Source organism: Poecilia formosa, unplaced genomic scaffold (genome assembly GCF_000485575.1).
Source record: "Poecilia formosa unplaced genomic scaffold, Poecilia_formosa-5.1.2 Scaffold602, whole genome shotgun sequence".
NCBI lineage: Eukaryota > Metazoa > Chordata > Actinopteri > Cyprinodontiformes > Poeciliidae > Poecilia > Poecilia formosa.
The window spans coordinates 158614-177142 of NW_006800541.1; the positions used below are offsets into that span (position 1 = coordinate 158614).

The 18529-nt window shown below is 44.1% G+C and overlaps 4 protein-coding genes across 6 annotated transcripts in view; 2 read left to right on the forward strand and 2 right to left on the reverse strand.

Moving 5' to 3' along the window:
- Positions 1 to 2504, forward strand: part of lrrc34 (leucine rich repeat containing 34) — a 4450-nt gene extending 1946 nt beyond the window's left edge. For both annotated transcript variants that reach the window (XM_016665636.1, XM_007541328.2), the window contains exons 5-10: positions 200 to 328; positions 402 to 497; positions 566 to 720; positions 1270 to 1425; positions 1509 to 1635; positions 2222 to 2504. In XM_016665636.1, the coding sequence (XP_016521122.1) occupies positions 200 to 328; positions 402 to 497; positions 566 to 720; positions 1270 to 1425; positions 1509 to 1635; positions 2222 to 2395 (837 nt within the window). In that variant the 3' untranslated portion in view covers positions 2396 to 2504. The remainder of the gene's footprint in view (positions 1 to 199; positions 329 to 401; positions 498 to 565; positions 721 to 1269; positions 1426 to 1508; positions 1636 to 2221) is intronic.
- A 35-nt stretch (positions 2505 to 2539) lies between these two features.
- Positions 2540 to 9809, reverse strand: lrrc31 (leucine rich repeat containing 31). Its single transcript, XM_007541330.2, has 10 exons — positions 9545 to 9809; positions 8703 to 8885; positions 7608 to 7751; positions 7018 to 7185; positions 6256 to 6417; positions 6000 to 6182; positions 5040 to 5207; positions 4812 to 4976; positions 3912 to 4067; positions 2540 to 3035 (listed from the first exon to the last, which is right to left on the reverse strand). Exons 1-10 carry the CDS (start codon positions 9555 to 9557, stop codon positions 2668 to 2670), a joined length of 1710 nt encoding a protein of 569 aa, XP_007541392.1. The 5' UTR covers positions 9558 to 9809; the 3' UTR covers positions 2540 to 2667.
- A 1265-nt stretch (positions 9810 to 11074) lies between these two features.
- On the reverse strand, positions 11075 to 16845 carry eif2s3 (eukaryotic translation initiation factor 2, subunit 3 gamma). Its single transcript, XM_016665635.1, has 12 exons — positions 16739 to 16845; positions 15950 to 16013; positions 15742 to 15869; positions 15447 to 15568; positions 14601 to 14695; positions 14359 to 14517; positions 13798 to 13932; positions 13638 to 13732; positions 13421 to 13565; positions 12603 to 12772; positions 12360 to 12532; positions 11075 to 11314 (listed from the first exon to the last, which is right to left on the reverse strand). The coding sequence occupies exons 1-12, from the start codon at positions 16805 to 16807 to the stop codon at positions 11251 to 11253; spliced, it is 1419 nt and encodes a 472-aa protein (XP_016521121.1). The 5' UTR covers positions 16808 to 16845; the 3' UTR covers positions 11075 to 11250.
- Positions 16846 to 17808: 963 nt separating this feature from the next.
- klhl15 (kelch-like family member 15) overlaps positions 17809 to 18529 on the forward strand; it is an 8193-nt gene continuing 7472 nt past the window's right edge. The window contains exon 1 of one of the 2 annotated variants that reach the window (XM_007541332.2): positions 17809 to 18092. In XM_007541332.2, coding sequence (XP_007541394.1) covers positions 18032 to 18092 — 61 coding nt within the window. In that variant the 5' untranslated portion in view covers positions 17809 to 18031. The remainder of the gene's footprint in view (positions 18093 to 18529) is intronic. The other variant, XM_007541333.2, reaches the window with a different exon arrangement.

The window sequence follows — 18529 nt, forward strand, 5'->3', positions numbered from 1 at the left end:
GTAAACAGGAAGTGATCGTTTCCGTGGGGATAGTAAACAGGAAGTGACCGTCTCCTGTGGGGATAGTAAACAGGAAGTGATTGTTTACGTGGGGATAGTAAACAGGAAGTGACCGTCTCCTGTGGGGATAGTAAACAGGAAGTGATTGTTTCCTTGTGGATAGTAAACAGGAAGTGACCGTCTTTCTCCGTCCCTGCAGGGTAACAGCAGCTTGCTCTCTCTCAGGCTGTCGGGGAATAAGATCGGTAGAAATGGAGGCCTGGACTTCGCCGGCATGCTGCGGGTGAACATGACGCTGCAGGAGCTGGAGCTGGGCGAGTGCGACCTGGTAGCCTCCCCTGGATCAGAACCTCCTGGTACCGTCAGCGGTTCTTCCTCTGACCCTGCCTCTGTCCCTGCAGGAAATGCATGGCATGATCGGCCTCAGCACCGCTCTGAAGAACAACACCACCCTCCGGTCTGTGGACGTGAGCCGGGCGCTGCTCTTCAGCCTCTTGGTAGGAACTTCCCCAGCAGCAGGTTCTGGTTCCAGTTCTGATCTGAACGCTGTGTGGTTCTGTCTCAGGAAGAGTGGGCCGTTCACTTCTCGAAGATGCTTCCGGTGAACAGCAGCCTGGTGGAGCTCCATCTGGGGAAGATGGGCCTGACGGATACAGGCATGGAGAGGCTTTCTGAAGGCCTGAAGCTGAACCACAGACTGCGGTACCTGGACCTGCGCTGGTACAAACCCAGTTCTCATGTCTTCACACATTGACGGGTCTTCTTCATCAGTTCTCCAGACTTCCTGAAGGTTCTGACTGTTTTTCCACCAATTCTCAGTCTGTTTATCGGACAGAACAGGTTTGGTAAGACGGGTCAGTCAGACTTTGACTCATTCTGTCTTAAAAAGAAGAAGAAAGGAAGCCAATGTTCATAGAAAATCAGCAAGGAAGTCTAGAAACTAATTATCAAGATTACTAACAGAAAACCCTCTAAGCTCGGTAGTGGAGATGTTAGGTCAGTCGACCAGCGACCCGCCATGTTTTTGTGTTAATAAATGTTCAAATTTACAAGATCCACCAGCCATTGCAGTTGGTGGGCATCTCCTTGGCCCAGTTCAATGTGTCAGCTATAAACCTGGCTGAATCCATCTTTACTGTTTCTGGTGTATAAAAAACAGTGCTTAGCCTGGTGGGGGGAAGTAAAGCCTGGAGGCCCGCCAGGCTAATGATACAAACCCTGACTGAGCATCTGGCTTCCTGGATGCAAAATGAAACCTTTCATCTGCAGCAACCGTGTTAGCCGGGATGGCGCCCTGCATCTCTCCAAAGTCCTGAAAGGAAACTCCCCTCTGGAGGTCATCGACCTGTCGTCCAATCGGATCGAAGACCCCGGCGCTGAGTACCTGAGCGAAGCCATCTGTTGTGAGGGCTCCGTCCTCAGAGAGTGAGTCAGTTTAGTTTGGTTTCTTCCTGTGGTCTCTGAGGAGCTGGCAGGCCGACTGGAGGCTCTGAGTTTGTGTTTTCCAGGCTTTCTGTCTGCAGAAACAACATCAGTACCAGTGGCCTGCTGTCCTTGGCCGGGGCTCTGACCAACAGCCCAGCTCTGACCCACATCTACATCTGGGGAAACCACCTGGAGGAGCCGGTCTGCCAGGTAAACCTCCGTTATTCAGCAAACATCCTCGTTTTTCACACTCATTTAATATTTCACCCTCAGAAATCTGAGACAGAAGGACTCATTTTCAGAGGTCATGAAATGGATAAATTATGGAATAATTAAATAAATCAACTGAAATGGAACAAATCAAGGATAGGAGCTAAATATTAATAGCACTTTAAATCAATAAGACTGTTAATAAAGACCTGATATTAAAGTTAAGGCTTTTTTGTTGCCTATTCTAAGGAGTTTGCTAACAAAAGGCGGTTCTTTTATACACGAGGTGAACAGAACTGGACCTAGAACTCAACCCTGGGGAACATTTGTGGTCTTCTGCTGCAATCCACCATCAGAGGAAGCTTTTAAAACAACTGGCCACTATTTTTATCAGAGCCTGAAGGGTTTTCAGGTGTAAAAAAGGTTTTATTTGGTTGTTTTTGTCATATAAACTTAAGGTGGAAGCAGCAATAATCCAGATCTGGAATCGTAGTTGAAAATGACTGTTTATTAAAGTGTTTAACTGTTAATTTATAGGTTATTGAAGTGTTTTTGCGTCGGTAACTCCAGCTGCTCCGTCCCTCAGGCCTTCAAGGAGCTGCTCAACACCGGCCGCCTGACGCCTGAGCAGACCGACGTCAGGCCCTACGAGGTGGACGGCCATGTTTTCCTCGCCGAGCTCTTCCATCATTTGAGGAAACACCTTTTCTTTACAGACGTTAACGAGCAGAACGCAGGTTCAGACTCCCCACAGCAGTGACGCCGTTTATGATCAAACACCAGGAAACAGTTTCATCAGAGGTGGAAATGGGATCATATTTACATCTAAATATGAAAGAATGAAATAAAAGTCAAGAGTTAAAGTTAAATAAATGTGAATTTATTTTCTTGTGCAACATGTGAGAATAATTGTTGATTTTAAGCCTCCAACAGTCAGAAGCTGAAATGTTTGGACCTCAGGAATCAGGTAAGAGAGAAATGTCCTTGTTTGTTTCTGATCTGTTGAAATCCAAGTCACCTTTGACCTCCTCCCTACTCCTCAGCCTGACTCTCCTCCTGGCTGCTGGTCTTCCAGTCCGACCCGTCCGGGTCCCAGTCCAGCCGGATGTTCCGGTTCTTCACGCTGAAGCGCAGCTGCTGCTCTTCTTGCGGCCCGGCGCCCCAGCGCTGCATGGCCAGCCGGGCCAGCGCCGGCATCCGAGGCAGAGCCCCGAGCAGCGTGGGCAGCCAGGCCGAGCAGGGAGCCGAGGTCAAAGGTCGGAGGCTGAGGTCGGCCTCCTCCAGCGAGCCCAGGCCGCCCGCCGCGAACAGCGCCGCCCAGCCGGCGTCCCCGACCGAACCGTTGTAGGACAAGTCCAGGACCCGGAGGGAGGACACGCAGCCACGCCTGCACACGTCAGCTGCTCCGGGACAGTAAAGGTTAATCATTCAGAGCACACGCTACAACCTGGCAGCTGACAGCCGCCATCTTGGCAAGTACTATAACTGTCATGACAGTTGCTATGACAACAACAAACAAGCCATGAGCTCAGGAGCAGCTCTAAGTTATACATTACAGCTATTACTCTATACCTCTGTGTAACACTAACAAATAGTGATATTTACTGCAGTACTTCCTGCTGAGCTAGCAAAATTAGCTTTGCTAATGTAGCTTTTATCTGCTAGCTAAGACGGACATGTAGCCTGCATGTTCCTGCATGAAGTTTGTTTACACGAAGAGTTTGTACGTCCTTTCCAAAACCGCTGATCATTTGTTCAGGCCGTGAAGCTCCTCATGGTGGACGCGCTCTTTGTGTTCACTACGCCGTGAATCATAATGAATATAAGAGATCTGAGGTATTTTCTACAATCTGTCTCATTCTGGTAGATCCCGACAGCAGCGCCACTGAACCTCCATCTTGGTAGCCAAGAAGAACCATGGCGTCCAGACCAACTAAAACAAAGCACAGCACTCAAAAACTGTAATCAAGCAATAGCTGTACCGTACTTATATTGTTTATAAATTAGATAGGAACAAGGCGAGAGGTAGTTGTAAGCTCTTGGTTTGTGTACTGTTGTCATAGCAACTCCATAGAAACTGTTATGAATGCCTGCCAAGATGGCTGTCAGCTACAAACTTCCTGAAAGTGTGACATCACATGAGAATTATGTATAAACTTACATTATTACATTAAAAATAACCCAAAATATAAATAATGTGTCAAAGTAAAAGCAGTTTTCACCTGAATGACGGTCAGTTCAGGTTTAATTTAAAACTAAATCACCGTGTTGGTTACCTAGGTGACGCAGGTCGTCGGTGGTGAGGCCGCAGCTGCTGAGGCGGAGCTCCAGGACCACGGACGGCTGCAGAGCGTCCATCAGCAGCGGCAGGCGACCGCCCACCACCTTACACCAGGAAACATCCAGGCTGCGCAGGTACGGCGCCACCAGGGCTGGGGAACAAAACATCCAGGCTCTCAGCTTATTCAGCTTTTACTTTTCAAACATGAAAAGTAAAAACAATAATTCGCTTGGGGACACTTTTTGAGTTCTTCAGTTTGTGGAGGAAATTTGTAATTCATGACTTTCTGCTTCACTGGGGTTTCAGTATGGAGCCAGTTAGAGGCCCACTTTTCTAAACTAATAAAAAATGGGAAAGACAGGCGACCATAGAAATTCATTACGATGCAGAGGAGTCCCCAAAAAATTCCCATAGTGTGGCCTGGCTGGGAAAAAAACTGATGACTGTGTCTGAATGTGTTTGAACTTAACATGCAGCATTTTCCAGAAGGAAGCAAACGTTACTAAAGTCATGGATGAGTTTCTGTAGATCTTAGTGGGTCATTTAATCCTGGAGATGCTCTTCAGGTGATTGAAGGCCGGCTTTGGAACCGTCTTTATGCGACTCTGAAGGTTACACTTATGCTAATCTGCTAGTAGTGTAGCTAACTTTTAGCTTAGCACTTTTGCTAATTTTGAAAACATTTAGCACACCTACTTTCCCCTAATTATTTTTGTCTGGATAAATTCTGAAGCACTAATTTTCTTGGCTGTTCAGGTGAATAAAGTTAAAGATCTTTGTGCATTAGCTGCCACTAAATACTGTTATAGTGCAGCTAACATTTGGCTAGCGGTGCCGACCCCTGGCTGACCCCTGGGCTCATCTCCTCCAGCTGCAGACGCCTGTCGGTGTTTACCCAGGGCGGTGAAGGACTCCTCCGTCAGCCTGCAGCTGCTCATCGGCAGCCTCCTCATCTGAGTCAGCGGCAGCACCGACACCAGCTGGTGGACCGCGCCTCCCGCCTCCTTATTGGACGAAACGTCGAGCGCCGTCAGCGCCGTCAGAGAGGGCAGCACCTGGACTGGAGAGAGGCAGGAGGTGAAGCCTGCAGCGGCTGCTGGCGGTGGCGGTCACAGAGACTCACTCAGAGCCTCCAGGTCGGCGCGTCTGAGGCGGCACAGGTGGAGGTCCAGGCTCTCCAGGTGAGCCATGTGAGGCAGGTGAGAGGCGAGTCGGCTCAGGCCTCCAGCCACACTTCTGTTGCAGGACAGGTCCAGCTGGCGCACCGAGGGCAGGCAGCGCAGGGAAGCACCTGCAGCCACAGGTGAAACTGTAACATTTACTATTTACATTTAGTTTAGTAACTGGAAAAAACATACTTTTAGGAGTATTTTTATTTTTACTTTGAGTAATTGTATTATGAAGTAGAAGTACTGCTACTCCTGAGTAAAATTTCTGGATATTTTACCCAGAAATTTTAACTTTACTGAATGAAGAACAAATTGTTTTAATCAAAAATTCACCAAACACAGACACACCTACAGTTTTTGATAAAAATTCATAATTTTTATATTGAAAGAAACTGATTTGGAAAAATATTTTTTGACTGATTGTGTTATTAATATAAGTTGTTTTCATTTTGGTCTTTAAAGAACCAAAATTTCCATGTAACGTTTATATGTGCAATTTGTCTGATGATATTATATGATTTATGTTTTGATCAAATTAAAAAATACTTTATTGATTGTAACTCATTAATTCAAAGCGTTATTGTAGATGTTGAAGGCTGTGGGCAGGAGAGATCTCCTGTAGCAGTCTGTATTACAGCACGTTTGAAGAAGCCTCTGACTAAAGACACTCAGTACTTCAGTAGTAATTTTACTTTTTTATTCTTACTAGACTCATTTCTTGGTTGGTTATTTTTTACTTTTACATAAGTAAAGATAAGTTGAAGTACTTCTACTTTTACCTGAGTGCAGTTTTTTGCTACTTTACCAGCTCTGCCTGCAGGACGCATCAGGATTTGTTTTCTACTGGAAATGAATTCTAATAAGAAAGTAATAAAATGTTTAAACCAATCAGAAATCTGAGGTTTTGTTCCCACCAAGAGCCTCGAGGTCGTCAGGTTTCAGCCCGCAGGCCTGGAGCCGCAGCACGATCAGGGAGACGGCGTGGGACAGGGAGGCGGCCAGCTGCCCGAAGCCGCCAGCATCCACTTCCTGTGTGAGCTGAGGGTTACAGGAAACGTCCAACACACAGAGTTTAGGCAGAACGGCCACCAGGCCTCCTGAAGGGGAACGCAGACCGAGATGAGCCACCAAGCAGAAAGACATCAGCTGGACCAATGAGGACATGATTACCCAGAGCAGCAGCATCCGCCGCAGTGAGCTGACAGGCCACCAGGTGGAGCTCCCTCACTGATGGCTGAAGTTTACCCAGCAGGCTTTGCAAAGTGCCGCCAACACTGCTGTTCCAGGACAGATCGAGGATCTCCAAGACAGGAGCAGAAGGGAGGGCTTCGCCTTCATACGCACAGAGGAAGAACTTTATTTAGGGGTTTCACAGTAAAAGGGGGCTGAATATAAGGGCCTGACACACTTTTCAGTTTTCTATTTGTGAAAAGTGTTAAATTATGCATTACTTTCCTCCTACTTCACAGTTACTGTGTTCACGGGTCATAAAGAATCTCTGAAATCAGCTGAAACTTATAGAAAGTTTAAAGGTGTCAAACTCGAGGCCCGGGGGCCAAATTCAGCCCGCTACAGCTTATTATGTGGCCCTCTAAACTTTAGCAGTACGCATAAATAGGACAGTTGTGCACTTAAATATTATTTTATTTAAATGTACAACCAAATTACATCAACATGAAAAGATGATCAATATTATTTTCAGAAGAATGCAGAAAGGACGATTTATTAATATCTTAAGAGTTTTTTAAACGTGTTTCATCAATACATTCTGGCACAAACGACACTTTGAGAACATTCGATCACGATGTGGCCAAAAAGGAAAATGACACGTTGGGTGTAGAAACGCTTTTCCAGACCAGATCTGGAGAAAATAAACCTTAAGCTGCTATCAGCGTCAGGACTGGACGGTTCTGGTCGTAACCGAAGTCTCACCCAGAGCGGCGACATCGTCCGCGTTCAGCCTGCAGCTGCAGAGCTTCAGCGTCCTGATCCCACCCACATGTTGGAGGTGAGAGGTCAACGTGGTCAGACTGCCACCAATCAGCTCGTTCCAAGAGACATCCATCTCCTCCAGCTGAGGGAGGAACTGGAGCAGCGATGCTAAAAGGACAAACACAGTCAGCGATGGCGTTTATTTAAATACAACAAGCAGCTAATGTTTAGCTTTACTTTGTGTCTTTTGGAAGGTTTTAAACTTCATAGATAAAGAATCATTATTCTCCAAACTAAAAAACATTCTATTTTCCACTGCAGGTAAGATACTAGCTGCATGAAACTACTCCATATGAACAAAGCAAAGAGATTCCTGTAAGTCCAGATAAATCGCATCTGTCTATGGTTGAAACCTGGATCTGATCTGATCAGGTTTTGGTTTGTTTTTAAACACTGAAGGGTTTTTGAGGCTGCTGGTGATAAAAAATGATCCTTTTAGCACCGGAGGAGTCAAACGTCTCGTTATCTCATAAAATCAGCTTCAGAAACGCTCAGAGCTCTGTGGTGCTGTGATCTCAGGGAGTGAATACCGAGCTCCAGCAGGTCTGTAGCCGTCAGATCGCAGTGAGCCAGACTCAGACTCCTACTGTCTGCTTTCTTCCCCAACCTCTGCAGGAAAACACAGACTCTTCCCCAGCCGGCATCGCGCTGGCTCTCCACCGGCGCCGCAGCGCCTGGAAAAAACAAAAACAGCTGCAGCCTCATTTCACCTCCTGTAACTAATACAGTCTGATTTAGAGCAGCTTCTGAGGGTAATGGAAGGAGAAATACAAGTATTACAGAAACGGTGTGACAAAAGTAAATTATCACTAAATAATGCAAAAGCAAAATTTTTAATATTTAGCAAGAAGTAAATAAACTGATGATAAACAGCATACAAACAGAAATCAGACTTTTGGGGTAATAGTCTTCAAACTGCACTGGAAGGTTCATTTTGATGTAAAAACTAAGATAAAATAAAATATTTTCTAAATAAGAAATCACTTTACATGTTAAACTGGAGAAACCAACACAAAACCTTCAAAAGAAAATTATTTGAATTATAACATCGTCTGATTATTTTCATCTAATTAATGAAATATTTCTGACATTTTAAAGTTTTATGATTTAGTCGACCTCAAAGCCTGTAATAAACTCCTTCCAAGGTTTTTACAAAAGTGGTTTGAAATTAAACTGCATTAAGATATTTTCATTTAAAGAACTAAAGGTCAAAATTAAAAACAAGTTATTTCAGTTAGATGGATTCAGATGGGAGGAGTTAAAACTTAATCACTCTTAAGTAAAATAATTTAAAATATTATTTGCTAAACAAATACAAAAAGGTTTGATTGTTTTATTAGTTTGACAACAGACTCAGCTGAAATTTATTGATATGTTTCAGAAAAATATACAGGAAATATTCTGCTGCTTTGATGTTTATGATGCTTTATGTTGAACAAAGTTAAACGCTTAATAAACTTCTACCTGCACTTTTTCACTTTGTGTTAATGTAATTGACAGGAATTTAAATTTTGTTTCTAGTGTTTCTCTGTCAATTAATAGAGATTCTTTAAAACTAAATCTGTGATCTTTGGGTCATTTCGATGCGTTAAAACCAGTTTCTCTTTCAGAGGACAGAGTCTCACCTGGACTCTGTCCTCTGTTCTCGGACTCTGCGTCCTCAGGGATCGCCGTCCGCTCTGAGGTTCGCGACAGGAAGCGGCCCAGTGGCTTCCTGTCGGATCCCGAGCGCTTCCTGCGGATCTGACTCATGATGACGTCGAGGGGGGATCGTCTCTGGCCGCCTCCGTCTCGTCCCCGCTGAGCCTCTGGACAAAGGTAGCATCGCTCATATGGGGAAATAATTCTTCATAAAACTTAAAACATGGCCCCAAATGCAAAATATGTTACATAAAAGGCAAATATTCTGTCTTCTTCTACAAAATGTAACAATAAACATCTAAATAACTCAGAAAAAACTCAACACGATGTGCAGATTATGAGTCAAAGCACAATAACCATCCTTACAGTCAAGCACAGAGGTGGAAGCATTATGCTGTGGGGTGTTTTTTTTAATTTACAACAAAATGTGTCACTATTGGTTCTTCCATTCTGACAAAGACCCAAAACAACCGAATGTGTCTGCAAACCTGGCAACCAATCAGAGCTCACCTACTTTCTCTACCAACATGGCATCCTCCAATAAACATGAAAAACAATCAATAACTTATAAATATGTTAAATATTCTGCCACTTTTAGGAAGAAAATACTATCAAATCCAAATATTTTACCTATTTTACATATTAATGAGCATTTAGAATAAAATAACTTGGTTACTTTGAGGAATGAATGACATTTTAACAATAAACCTAAAGTATATTTTCAGCTCACAGATTAAACAGAATTTTTAAGTTTATTTAGAAATAAAAGGATGAAAATGCAGAAAACTGATAAAAATCCGTGTTAGGTTTCAGCAGATCCTCTTACCTGCAGCCTCCATGTCAGTTTCAAGTCGGAATAGTTTAAAAATAAAGATTTAACTCTGCCGGAGGTTCGGTTCGGTTCGGTCCCGCGGTTCGTTTGGACTCACATGAAAACATAAATGACCCAGAAAAAGTCGAATGAAGTCTGGATTTCATTTAGTAAAAGGTTCGTTGACAACATTTAAGCCTTTTTAAAATCTCCTCTTCTCCTCGGCGGAGGCACACCTGTCACCTGCGCGACGTCACGCCTCGTGCTCGTCAGGTGGATCAATCCGGAAGTGCGGCAACTCCTTCTGTAAATGTTTATATCTTTGGCTCAGCTTTCAGGTCAGTGAGCGATGATCATCTGATCATAACGATCAACTGTAGTTAGAATCTCTGTCTATATGTTTATTTATTAAGTTTATGTTGTGGAAATTTAAAGTTAATTTGTGCTGAAAGTAAAAAAAAAGCTTTTATTTACAACATTTCAGCCAAAATCAGCTTTAAATAAATGTTTCATAGAAGATAAAAGCAGATTAAATCAGGTTAAATGACCGGAAGTGAGTAAAGAATGAGCCAAATAAACAAAGTTCCACAATTTACTGTATAATACTGCAAATGTTTATTTTATGGAAATATTTATATTCTATTTTTAAAAAAATAAAATTTTAAAGGCATCAATAATGTAACAATTACATTTCTATTAAAAATGAAAGATCTATTAATATATTCGTTTCAGATTTTGCGGTTTCACAGCTCAACCAATCACGTTGCCTATCGCAGTTTTAGCCCCGCCCACTGATTTGTGACGCATTGATTTGACCAATGAAGATATAAACACAGGACTGAGTTAATTAAAACAAAAGCATTTTGAGTTTCTTATTTTCGCATGTTGCTGCGTATTTAATGAATTATCAAAGATAAAAAACTTCATTATATTTTATGGATTATAAACAAAAACTGACATATTTTTAGCTTAAGAGGAGAAAACGTGGAGAATCCCCAACACGAGTAAAACAATAACAGAACTTGAAAACTTTTAATAAATTCAGTTCTCTGATGTTTTATCGTTTCATTATAGATCCAAATACGAATTAAAACAGAATCTGGACATTAAGCTTTGTTAATCTAAGAACCTGACTTCATTTTCTGCTTCGATATTCCATATTTTTAGTCTTTTCCTGATACATCTTTTTAATAAGCAAGCACTTCCTGTCCTCCAGTGTCCACTTCCTGGAAACGCCGCATTCCCCAAACATCAGAAAAATAAATTATAATTTATTCAAGTCGACAGTTAAAAAAAATCTAGTCAGAACTAAACAAACAAAATCTAAAGAAAACAAAGAGTAGATACATTTTTACCTTTAATAAAATAAAATATATTCTATCAAAACTTATGTTATAGCAAATTATTAGTACACCAACTATTTTACATTCTAAACTTTTATGTCAACACGTGACTTGGTCATTTAAACCGCAAATGAATAAAATAAATAAAACTGAATAAATTTATTATTTAATGAGGAAATAATTTAAAGAGACTCTGAACTTCCTTCCAAATTTATTTTATTGGTTGTGAAATCTGAAGCCAGCCACCGACTGGACTCCTCTTCCTCCTCCGTCCTTCGTCTCCTCAAATGCAGAGGCGACGGCAGCGTCCATAAACCTGTGAAATGTCCCAGTTGTAAAAACAAAAAAGAAAAATCCTAAAGGAGCGTCGTCGTCGTCTCAGTCATCGTCGACGGTTGGTGTGATGGTGACGCCTCTCCGGATCTGTCCCCACCCGATGAGACTGAGGGACAGGAAACGGCGTCAACATTTCATTCTGCTGAACGTTAAAGCTGCACGATGCAACTTTTATTAACAATATTTCTCTTTGCATATGTTAAAAATATCTGCCTTCTCACAGTGCTAACTAGAAATAACCAATCAGAGCCAGGAGGCGGGTCTTAGCGCTGTCAATCACCCTCGGTGTGGTGAGCAGCTAGCATAGCCTGTTGTGAATGCTAGGCTTGTTAGCATAGCCACAGATGATGCCAGATAAATGCTTTTCCTGTAACTAAGTTGTTGATCCTCCATCAACACATTTAGCAGTAAGTACATGAGGATGATTGACAGCGCTAAGCCCCGTCTCCTGGCTCTGATTGGTTGTTTTTGGTACATTTCTTCAGATGTCAATAGTAGCTCAGGGAAGAAATCCAGGTTCTCACTGATCACGTCTCAAACTGTTGTGACAGATTGTTTTAACAAATATGTAAAAAATATATTTAATAAAAAATTACAAACAGCAGCTTCAAAAAGACAGCATTATGTGTTTTCCAGGCACAATGTGCCATTTTAAAGCACAATCAAGTAACTATGCCAACTTCTGTTATAAAATATGCTATATAAATCAAATATTACCCGACTTTTTAATCTAACACCTCGAAATTGGGCCTCTGTCTCTTTAAACACTCCTGCTTTCTGAAGCTCCGCCTCCAGGAAGTGATGCAAACATAGCTCCACTACAAACCCTTTAACAACTTTTTAGCAGCATTTCACTGAGCAGTAGCTCCTATGTTGAGCTCCATAAGGTGTTTGCTAATTACTGCTGGCTAGTCTGAAGGAGCTGAGTGGGGGAGGAGCTGCATCTGGAAGGCGGGGCTAGGTTCACCCAGGCGATTTGCAGCTGAATGGCTGCCATGGAGATTAAAGAATTTCTGTAACATGCATGAAGGAATCAAATCAACACTGCAGGGAAAAACATTATAGCCTGATGTAAAGCTCTAATCAAGAAGTTGATTTTAAATGACACTGGCCCTTTAAATCGTAAACGTCCGGGTTGTGCTGCGTCTCACCGCCAGTGTTTCTCGACGCGCCGGCTGAGCGCGATCTTCTCGCCAACCTCGGTGCAGACCGGGTTGGTCAGGACGATCTTGGCCAGGTCGGCCTTCACGGCGCTGACGCGGCCGCCGGTCGACAGCGAGCCGATGTTCACCATCAGAACCTCGTTCTTGGACAGCTTCTGGACCTGCAGGCCGGAGGAATTGGGTCAGAGACCGGAGGAGGCTGGACCGCGTTTCCCATGATGCACAGCTCACCTTGGCAGCCTTCTTGTCGCCCTCGGTGCGGACGCCCAGCAGCCGCCGCAGCAGGAAGTAGGAGATCTCCAACTCCGTGAAGATCTCAGGCAGCGCGCCGACGGCTCCCAGAACCTGACCCACCATGCGGTCGGCCCGGCACAACGTCGGGTCGATCTTCGTCCCGACACCTGCAGACACCGACCCGTCATCATTCACCCAAAATCCCAGAATTCACTGCTTCATACGGTCATTTTATATCAATACCTCGAATTAACTTAAAAACAACCTGAATCGAACCGGGACAGAGAGGAAAGAAGGAAGGACAGAAGGAAAGGAAAAAGTGAGAAATTAATGACAGAAGGGCAAAAAGAAGGAGACAAAATAGGAAGGAAGGAGCGACAAAGAGAAAGGAAAAGAATGAAAGAAGGAAATAAGGAAGGATTCAAGGTAGGAGAGGATGGAAGGAAGGAAGCAAAGTAACAAAAGGAATTAAGTTAGAACATGAAAAAGTGAGGAATTAAAGACAGAAGGAAGGATTCAAGGGATGAGGTGAGAATGGAAGGATACAAGGAGCAAAGGAAGGACAGAAGCGCAGGATAAAGAAAAGGAATAAAGGGAGGGAGGGAGTACGTAAGGAAGGAAGGAAAAAAGGAAGGAAGGAAAGAAAGGCAAGTTAGGATGAAAGAAGAGAGAGAATCTCCAGACATCTGGACTGAACGACACATCGTTGTGTTGATCCGGACTGTAGGAGTCAGACAGACTCCATGGATCCGCAGATCATTCCTGTTGAACCGTTCCTACGTAGAGGAGTCTGGTTCTGGTTCCGGTTCTCTCACCGATCAGGCCTCCTGGGGCGGCGTACTGCAGGTCGTTGTGTTCAGCAAACAGAGACACGATCTTGGAGAAGATGGGTTTGCACATCAGCTTCCCCTCCTGGTCCTTGGAGACGATTCCGGGCCGGACCTCGATCTCCTGGCCCACCTGCAGGACAGACGGACGGCGGTCAGATCACACTGTGACATCACAGCCGGCGGCTAACGCTGCGGCCCTGACCTTCAGAACGCCCTTCAGGATGCTGCCTCCGGCCACGCCTCCCTTCAGGTCGTCCACCTCACAGCCCGGCTTGTTCACGTCGAACGACCTGATGACTGAAGCCGTTCACGTTAAAAAACACGCCGATGGAAACAGGAAGCAGTACCGGGTCCGTTCTTACCGATGAGCCGCGGCTCGGAGATGAAGTCTCTGACAGGAACGGGAATCTTCTTCACGATGTATTCACAAACAACCTCGATGTTGTACTTGAGCTGCGCTGAGATGGGAATGATGGGAGCGCCCTCAGCAACGGTTCCTGCAGGAGAAACAGGACAAACGTTAGCAGGAGGAACGTTAGCAAAATAAATGTTAGCAAGACAAACAGCAGAAATGTTAGCAAGAGAAACTTGAGTAAAACATTAGCAGGAGAAATTTCATCAAGAAAAACATCAGATGATTGTTGGCAGGAGAAACATTAACTTTAAGATGGTGATCCAGCAGTTCTTGTTTCCTGGGGTAGAAATTTAGTGTGACACAAAAGCGCATTTCTCTTGGCGACTCCTCAAAATAGGAAAGACAAGAGAACATGCCATTCTAGTAATGTGTCAAACAAATGTGGAGGTGAACCAATGGAAGCCAGTAGAAAAGCTTAAACTGAGACTTTAAAGCTGAGCTGTTTAGTCAGATTTAGCTTCTATCCAGCCAACACAGTGGTGGCGCTGTGGTGCTGAGGGGAACCCACCCTGCACGAAGGCGAGGATCTGCTCATACTGCTCCTTGGCCTGGCTCTCCTTCACCAGGTCGATCTTGTTCTGCAGGATGAGGATGTGCTTCAGCTTCATGATCTCTATGGCAGCCAGATGCTCCGACGTCTGAGGCTGAGGACACGACTCGTTCCCCGCTGGTCGGACACAGAACCAGAACCGGTCACAACCAGACCCCCTGCTGGGGGCGCCAACGAGCCGCAGCGTCTACCAGACTCACCGATCAGCAGGAGGGCGGCGTCCATGACGGCGGCGCCGTTCAACATGGTGGCCATGAGAATGTCGTGACCGGGACAGTCCACAAACGATACGTGTCTGTCGGAGACAAGAGAGCTTCAGTCAGAACCAGAACCAGCTGACCCGTTTAAACTACGACCAGAACCAGCTGACAAAGTGTACAAAAGAAGAATAAATGTTACAAATGTTAAAGATTATTAATCTTAACATTAGTATGAATTTAGGTGTGATGCAAATCAGCATCAATAGGAATAAAACAGAGGCCACAGAAAGTCATTTCTGCCTGTTGCCATCAGGCTTTACAATGCCCAAGTCTGTGCTAATTGATTACATTTTTTCTGCGCTCATTTATAGGTTATTTATAGATGAATATATTGCATGTGATTGCTTGTTATTTATTTGTTTATATCTAGTCATTTTGAATTTATCACTCTTAGTGATACATATATGAATTTGTATTTATTACCTAAGATGGAGTAGCTTTCAACAAATAACCAATTTCCCCTTGGGAATCAATAAAGTATATTCTATTCTATTTTAATCTCAATGTTACTGATTATGTTATTGATGCTGCTGTTGAACCAACAGGGCTTCAAAATTCAGTCAAAGTATTTTGAGCCATTGATTTTTCAGGAATGGAAATGAGTGATGAAGCAATAAGTAAAATTGTAGAAACAATAATTCTGGGAATGTATTTCAGTTAAGCAAATCTGAATCCAATGATTACTTTAGATTCCAAAAACAAACAAATAACGATGATGAAATAAGTGGCACCTATTTAAATATAAATCTATTTTTAGAGCTCTGAAGCTGCTGGGAACGGCCTTACCGGACCAGTTTGAAGTTGCCCTTGGTGCCAGGGATGTCTGTGGGAAACTCATCGGGGGTGCTGCTGCCACACGACCTGTAGCACTCGGGCCTGGGGCAGCTGGGGTCGTCCAGCTTGTAGACCTGCAGCGGTAAAGAAGTAGCGTAAAGAGAGAGACGGCAGCCACACACAGCAGGAAAACTGGTTCCTGAAACTTCACTGACAAAGATGGCGGATGGATGGAGAATCAGGATGTCTACATGTTCTAGACTAACCTGGATTTATTAATGAATCATCGTAATTAAAAGGAAGAAACCTTAGCGTTAGCATATCCAAGCTTAATGGTGATGTTCCTCTCCAACTCGTTCTTGAACCTGACGGTGTGAACGCCGGAGATGGCCTTCACTACTGTGGACTTCCCATGGGCCACATGGCCGATGGTGCCTTCAGGAATCAGAGAAAAAACAGATTTTAATGCATTAATCACAGAGCATAACGACAGGGAAACAGAATGACTCCAGTACCGATGTTAATGGTGGCCTGTCTGCTGATGATTTCTGGAGACAGAGGCGTTAAGGTGGACACGTCCTGCAGAGGGACAGACAGAGAGACAGAGGACACAGTGAGACACAGAGAGGGATTAGCAGGAAACAGCGGCTCTCATCAGATCTCTGGGAAAAATGTCAGGACTGTTTTGATCTAAAGAAACTAAACTATTAAAACGCACACCAGCATTTTAAACCAACTGAGTTCCCAGGCAACATCCGAGCAGCAGAGACAATACTCCACAGTGACATGTCCCAGGATGATGCTATCAGTTGTTAGCTTTGTTAATCACCTCCTTTGCTTCTGCTGCTCCTCTTTAAATATCCGTCTGGCTGACAGAGAGATGTTGAAATCAGGGATGGATGGAAGAGATGGTTTAAACTTCCTCCTTTTCTCCCTGTTATTTTTCGCCCACCAAGGAACCAGACGCATATATCGCGAATGCTTTGATCCGACTTTGACTAAGACTCATAGAGAGGAGGAAGATGATCCTCAGTGGAAACCAGACATGTCAAACATAACCGACACTAAAAACGGAGGTTCGGAGACTCTGAAAGTAAATATTTCGGTTGGCAGAGGAGCGGCGGAGGGGAGCTCGTTTCCCCGCTGGGCCTGCCGTCATGTGCCGGGTGGAAGCGGCGTTGCTCCGGCCACCGTTCACCCCAACCATTTCCGCGTTTTCCCCGACCTTATTTCAGCCAAATAACCGTCCCGGAGTAACAGCCAGGGGACCGTGAAGCTGTGGATGCGGTTAAAAGGAGACTCACCAACGTGCTGAGGTCCTGTCTGGCCAGGTGAGGCTGACCGAACGTTGTACCAGACTCATCCCCCGCCATCTTGGATGAAAAGGGAACGGAAGAGGCGGCGGGTCCGCCTGATCAACGGAAAAAGATAATCACTTAATTATTTTTTTATTCATCTATAGATTCACTTTTACCCCTGTAAATTTCAAAAGAATACGGACCGGTTAAACTAAACCGATAGGGGAAAAAAATCCTAAAGATTTCGCTGCTTTAAAGACAAACTTTTCCGCGTTAGAGAGACGGGGTCCTTTCTGAACGGCTGATGCAATTTATCACCACCGCGATAACAGCTCAACCCGGGTTTCTACCGCTTATTCCTCATTAATACCCGCTTTTTATGGAACTTAAAACATTTTTCTGCTAGCCTACATTCTTTAAATATAAGTGTAGTAAAAATAAATATCATGCTCCTCATGTTTGGGGTCCGTCAGTAGAAAGTGACGTCATTTTACGATTTGTAGTTCCCGAAAGGCCATTTTGTAGTTTTTTATGTCGATGCTAAAAAAATATTTCACCACATGTAGTTAAAAAGTACATTCAAGTACATATAAGACAGGGTCTCACACAACAACTGGAAGAAAGTTGGAGTCTGCTTATGAGATAATGTTAAGTCTCTTTATTTAAGTGTAGTTTTTCAACAGAGGCAGCATGTCTTTAAAATTAATACGAGGGTTTTTTTTATTTATTTATCTGTCTGTCTGTCTGTCAATTATGTTCCTTTGTCAGTTTAAAATAACAACCTTTAAGTAGATATTAAATATATTCTTCATTAAGTCAACATTTCTGTCTTAAATTAAATATTTTGTTTGTTATTGATCTGATGTAATATTCTGATCTTAAATGTCATGTTTTCATTGACTGTAAGCAAAAATATCCTAAAAAACAGAAACCAACTCTTGAAAACATAGTTAATCTACATAAAGTGTTTCAGTTACTGAAATAAATACACATTTTTATGCTATTCTAACTTATCGAGTAGGTCGGGAAATAGTTTTTCCTCTCCATTTGTAGTGATACATCTTCTTACACACACGATCTCCGACGCTCCGCTCGCCGCCCTTCAGTTCCGCCCAGAAGGGAAATGACGCCGGTGCAGAAGATGGAGTCCGTAAATCCTGTGGGCTGCTGTGATTCTGGAGCCATCTAATTCAGAGCCGTGTCGGGGGTCCTTTCGTCCGGCAGATGGATTACCGTCGGGATCCGGCAGTCCACCGCTGCCCGCCTCTCTCCTGATCCCGGAGCTGAACCCCCAACTTCATGTCCGACGGAGCCAGAGCTGCCTGGTCGAAGAGGGGTTGTGGGGATTCGCACCGCCGAGGTGAGACGGCTGGATCTTAGCCGCTAAGCTAAAGCCCGTCCCCCGCGATCCAGACTGAGCATCAGACGGGCGCTTTAAACCGTCTTCCTCCAGTACAAAATGCTAAAAACGAGCTTCTGTCGGCGGCTGTGAGAGTCGAGGTGACCCGCTGTGTGGAGGCTTTGTTTTGGAGCTCTGGTTTCGGCATGAAGCAGAGCTGCAGCTCGCTGGAGGAATGAAAACACCCGGGGATCTGTAACCCTGAGCCGGTAGCTCCGGTCCGCCATCCTGTAGTAGAGTAACCCAAACATCCAGGAGCCAGGGGTCAGGTGTTAGTCTGGTCCAGGAGCCACAGTGGGTCAGGTGTTAGTCTGGTCCCAAACATCCAGGAGCCAGGGGTCAGGTGTTAGTCTGGTCCAGGAGCCACAGTGGGTCAGGTGTTAGTCTGGTCCCAAACA

What these genes read in the sequence shown, in the direction of transcription:
- lrrc31 (XM_007541330.2), bottom strand. An exon ending in TGACGACCTCGAGGCTCTTG is followed by an intron (nt 5,208 to 5,999) that starts GTGGGAACAAAA and finishes CTGTGGCTGCAG; the next exon opens with GTGCTTCCCTGCGCTGCCTG. An exon ending in CGCCGACCTGGAGGCTCTGA is followed by an intron (nt 4,977 to 5,039) that starts GTGAGTCTCTGT and finishes GCCTCTCTCCAG; the next exon opens with TCCAGGTGCTGCCCTCTCTG.
- eif2s3 (XM_016665635.1), bottom strand. Translation starts at nt 16,807, where the DNA reads ATGGCGGGGGATGAGTCTGGTACAACGTTCGGTCAGCCTCACCTGGCC. An exon ending in TCCTGAAGGGCGTTCTGAAG is followed by an intron (nt 13,566 to 13,637) that starts GTCAGGGCCGCA and finishes TCTGTCCTGCAG; the next exon opens with GTGGGCCAGGAGATCGAGGT. An exon ending in GCGACAAGAAGGCTGCCAAG is followed by an intron (nt 12,533 to 12,602) that starts GTGAGCTGTGCA and finishes TCCGGCCTGCAG; the next exon opens with GTCCAGAAGCTGTCCAAGAA.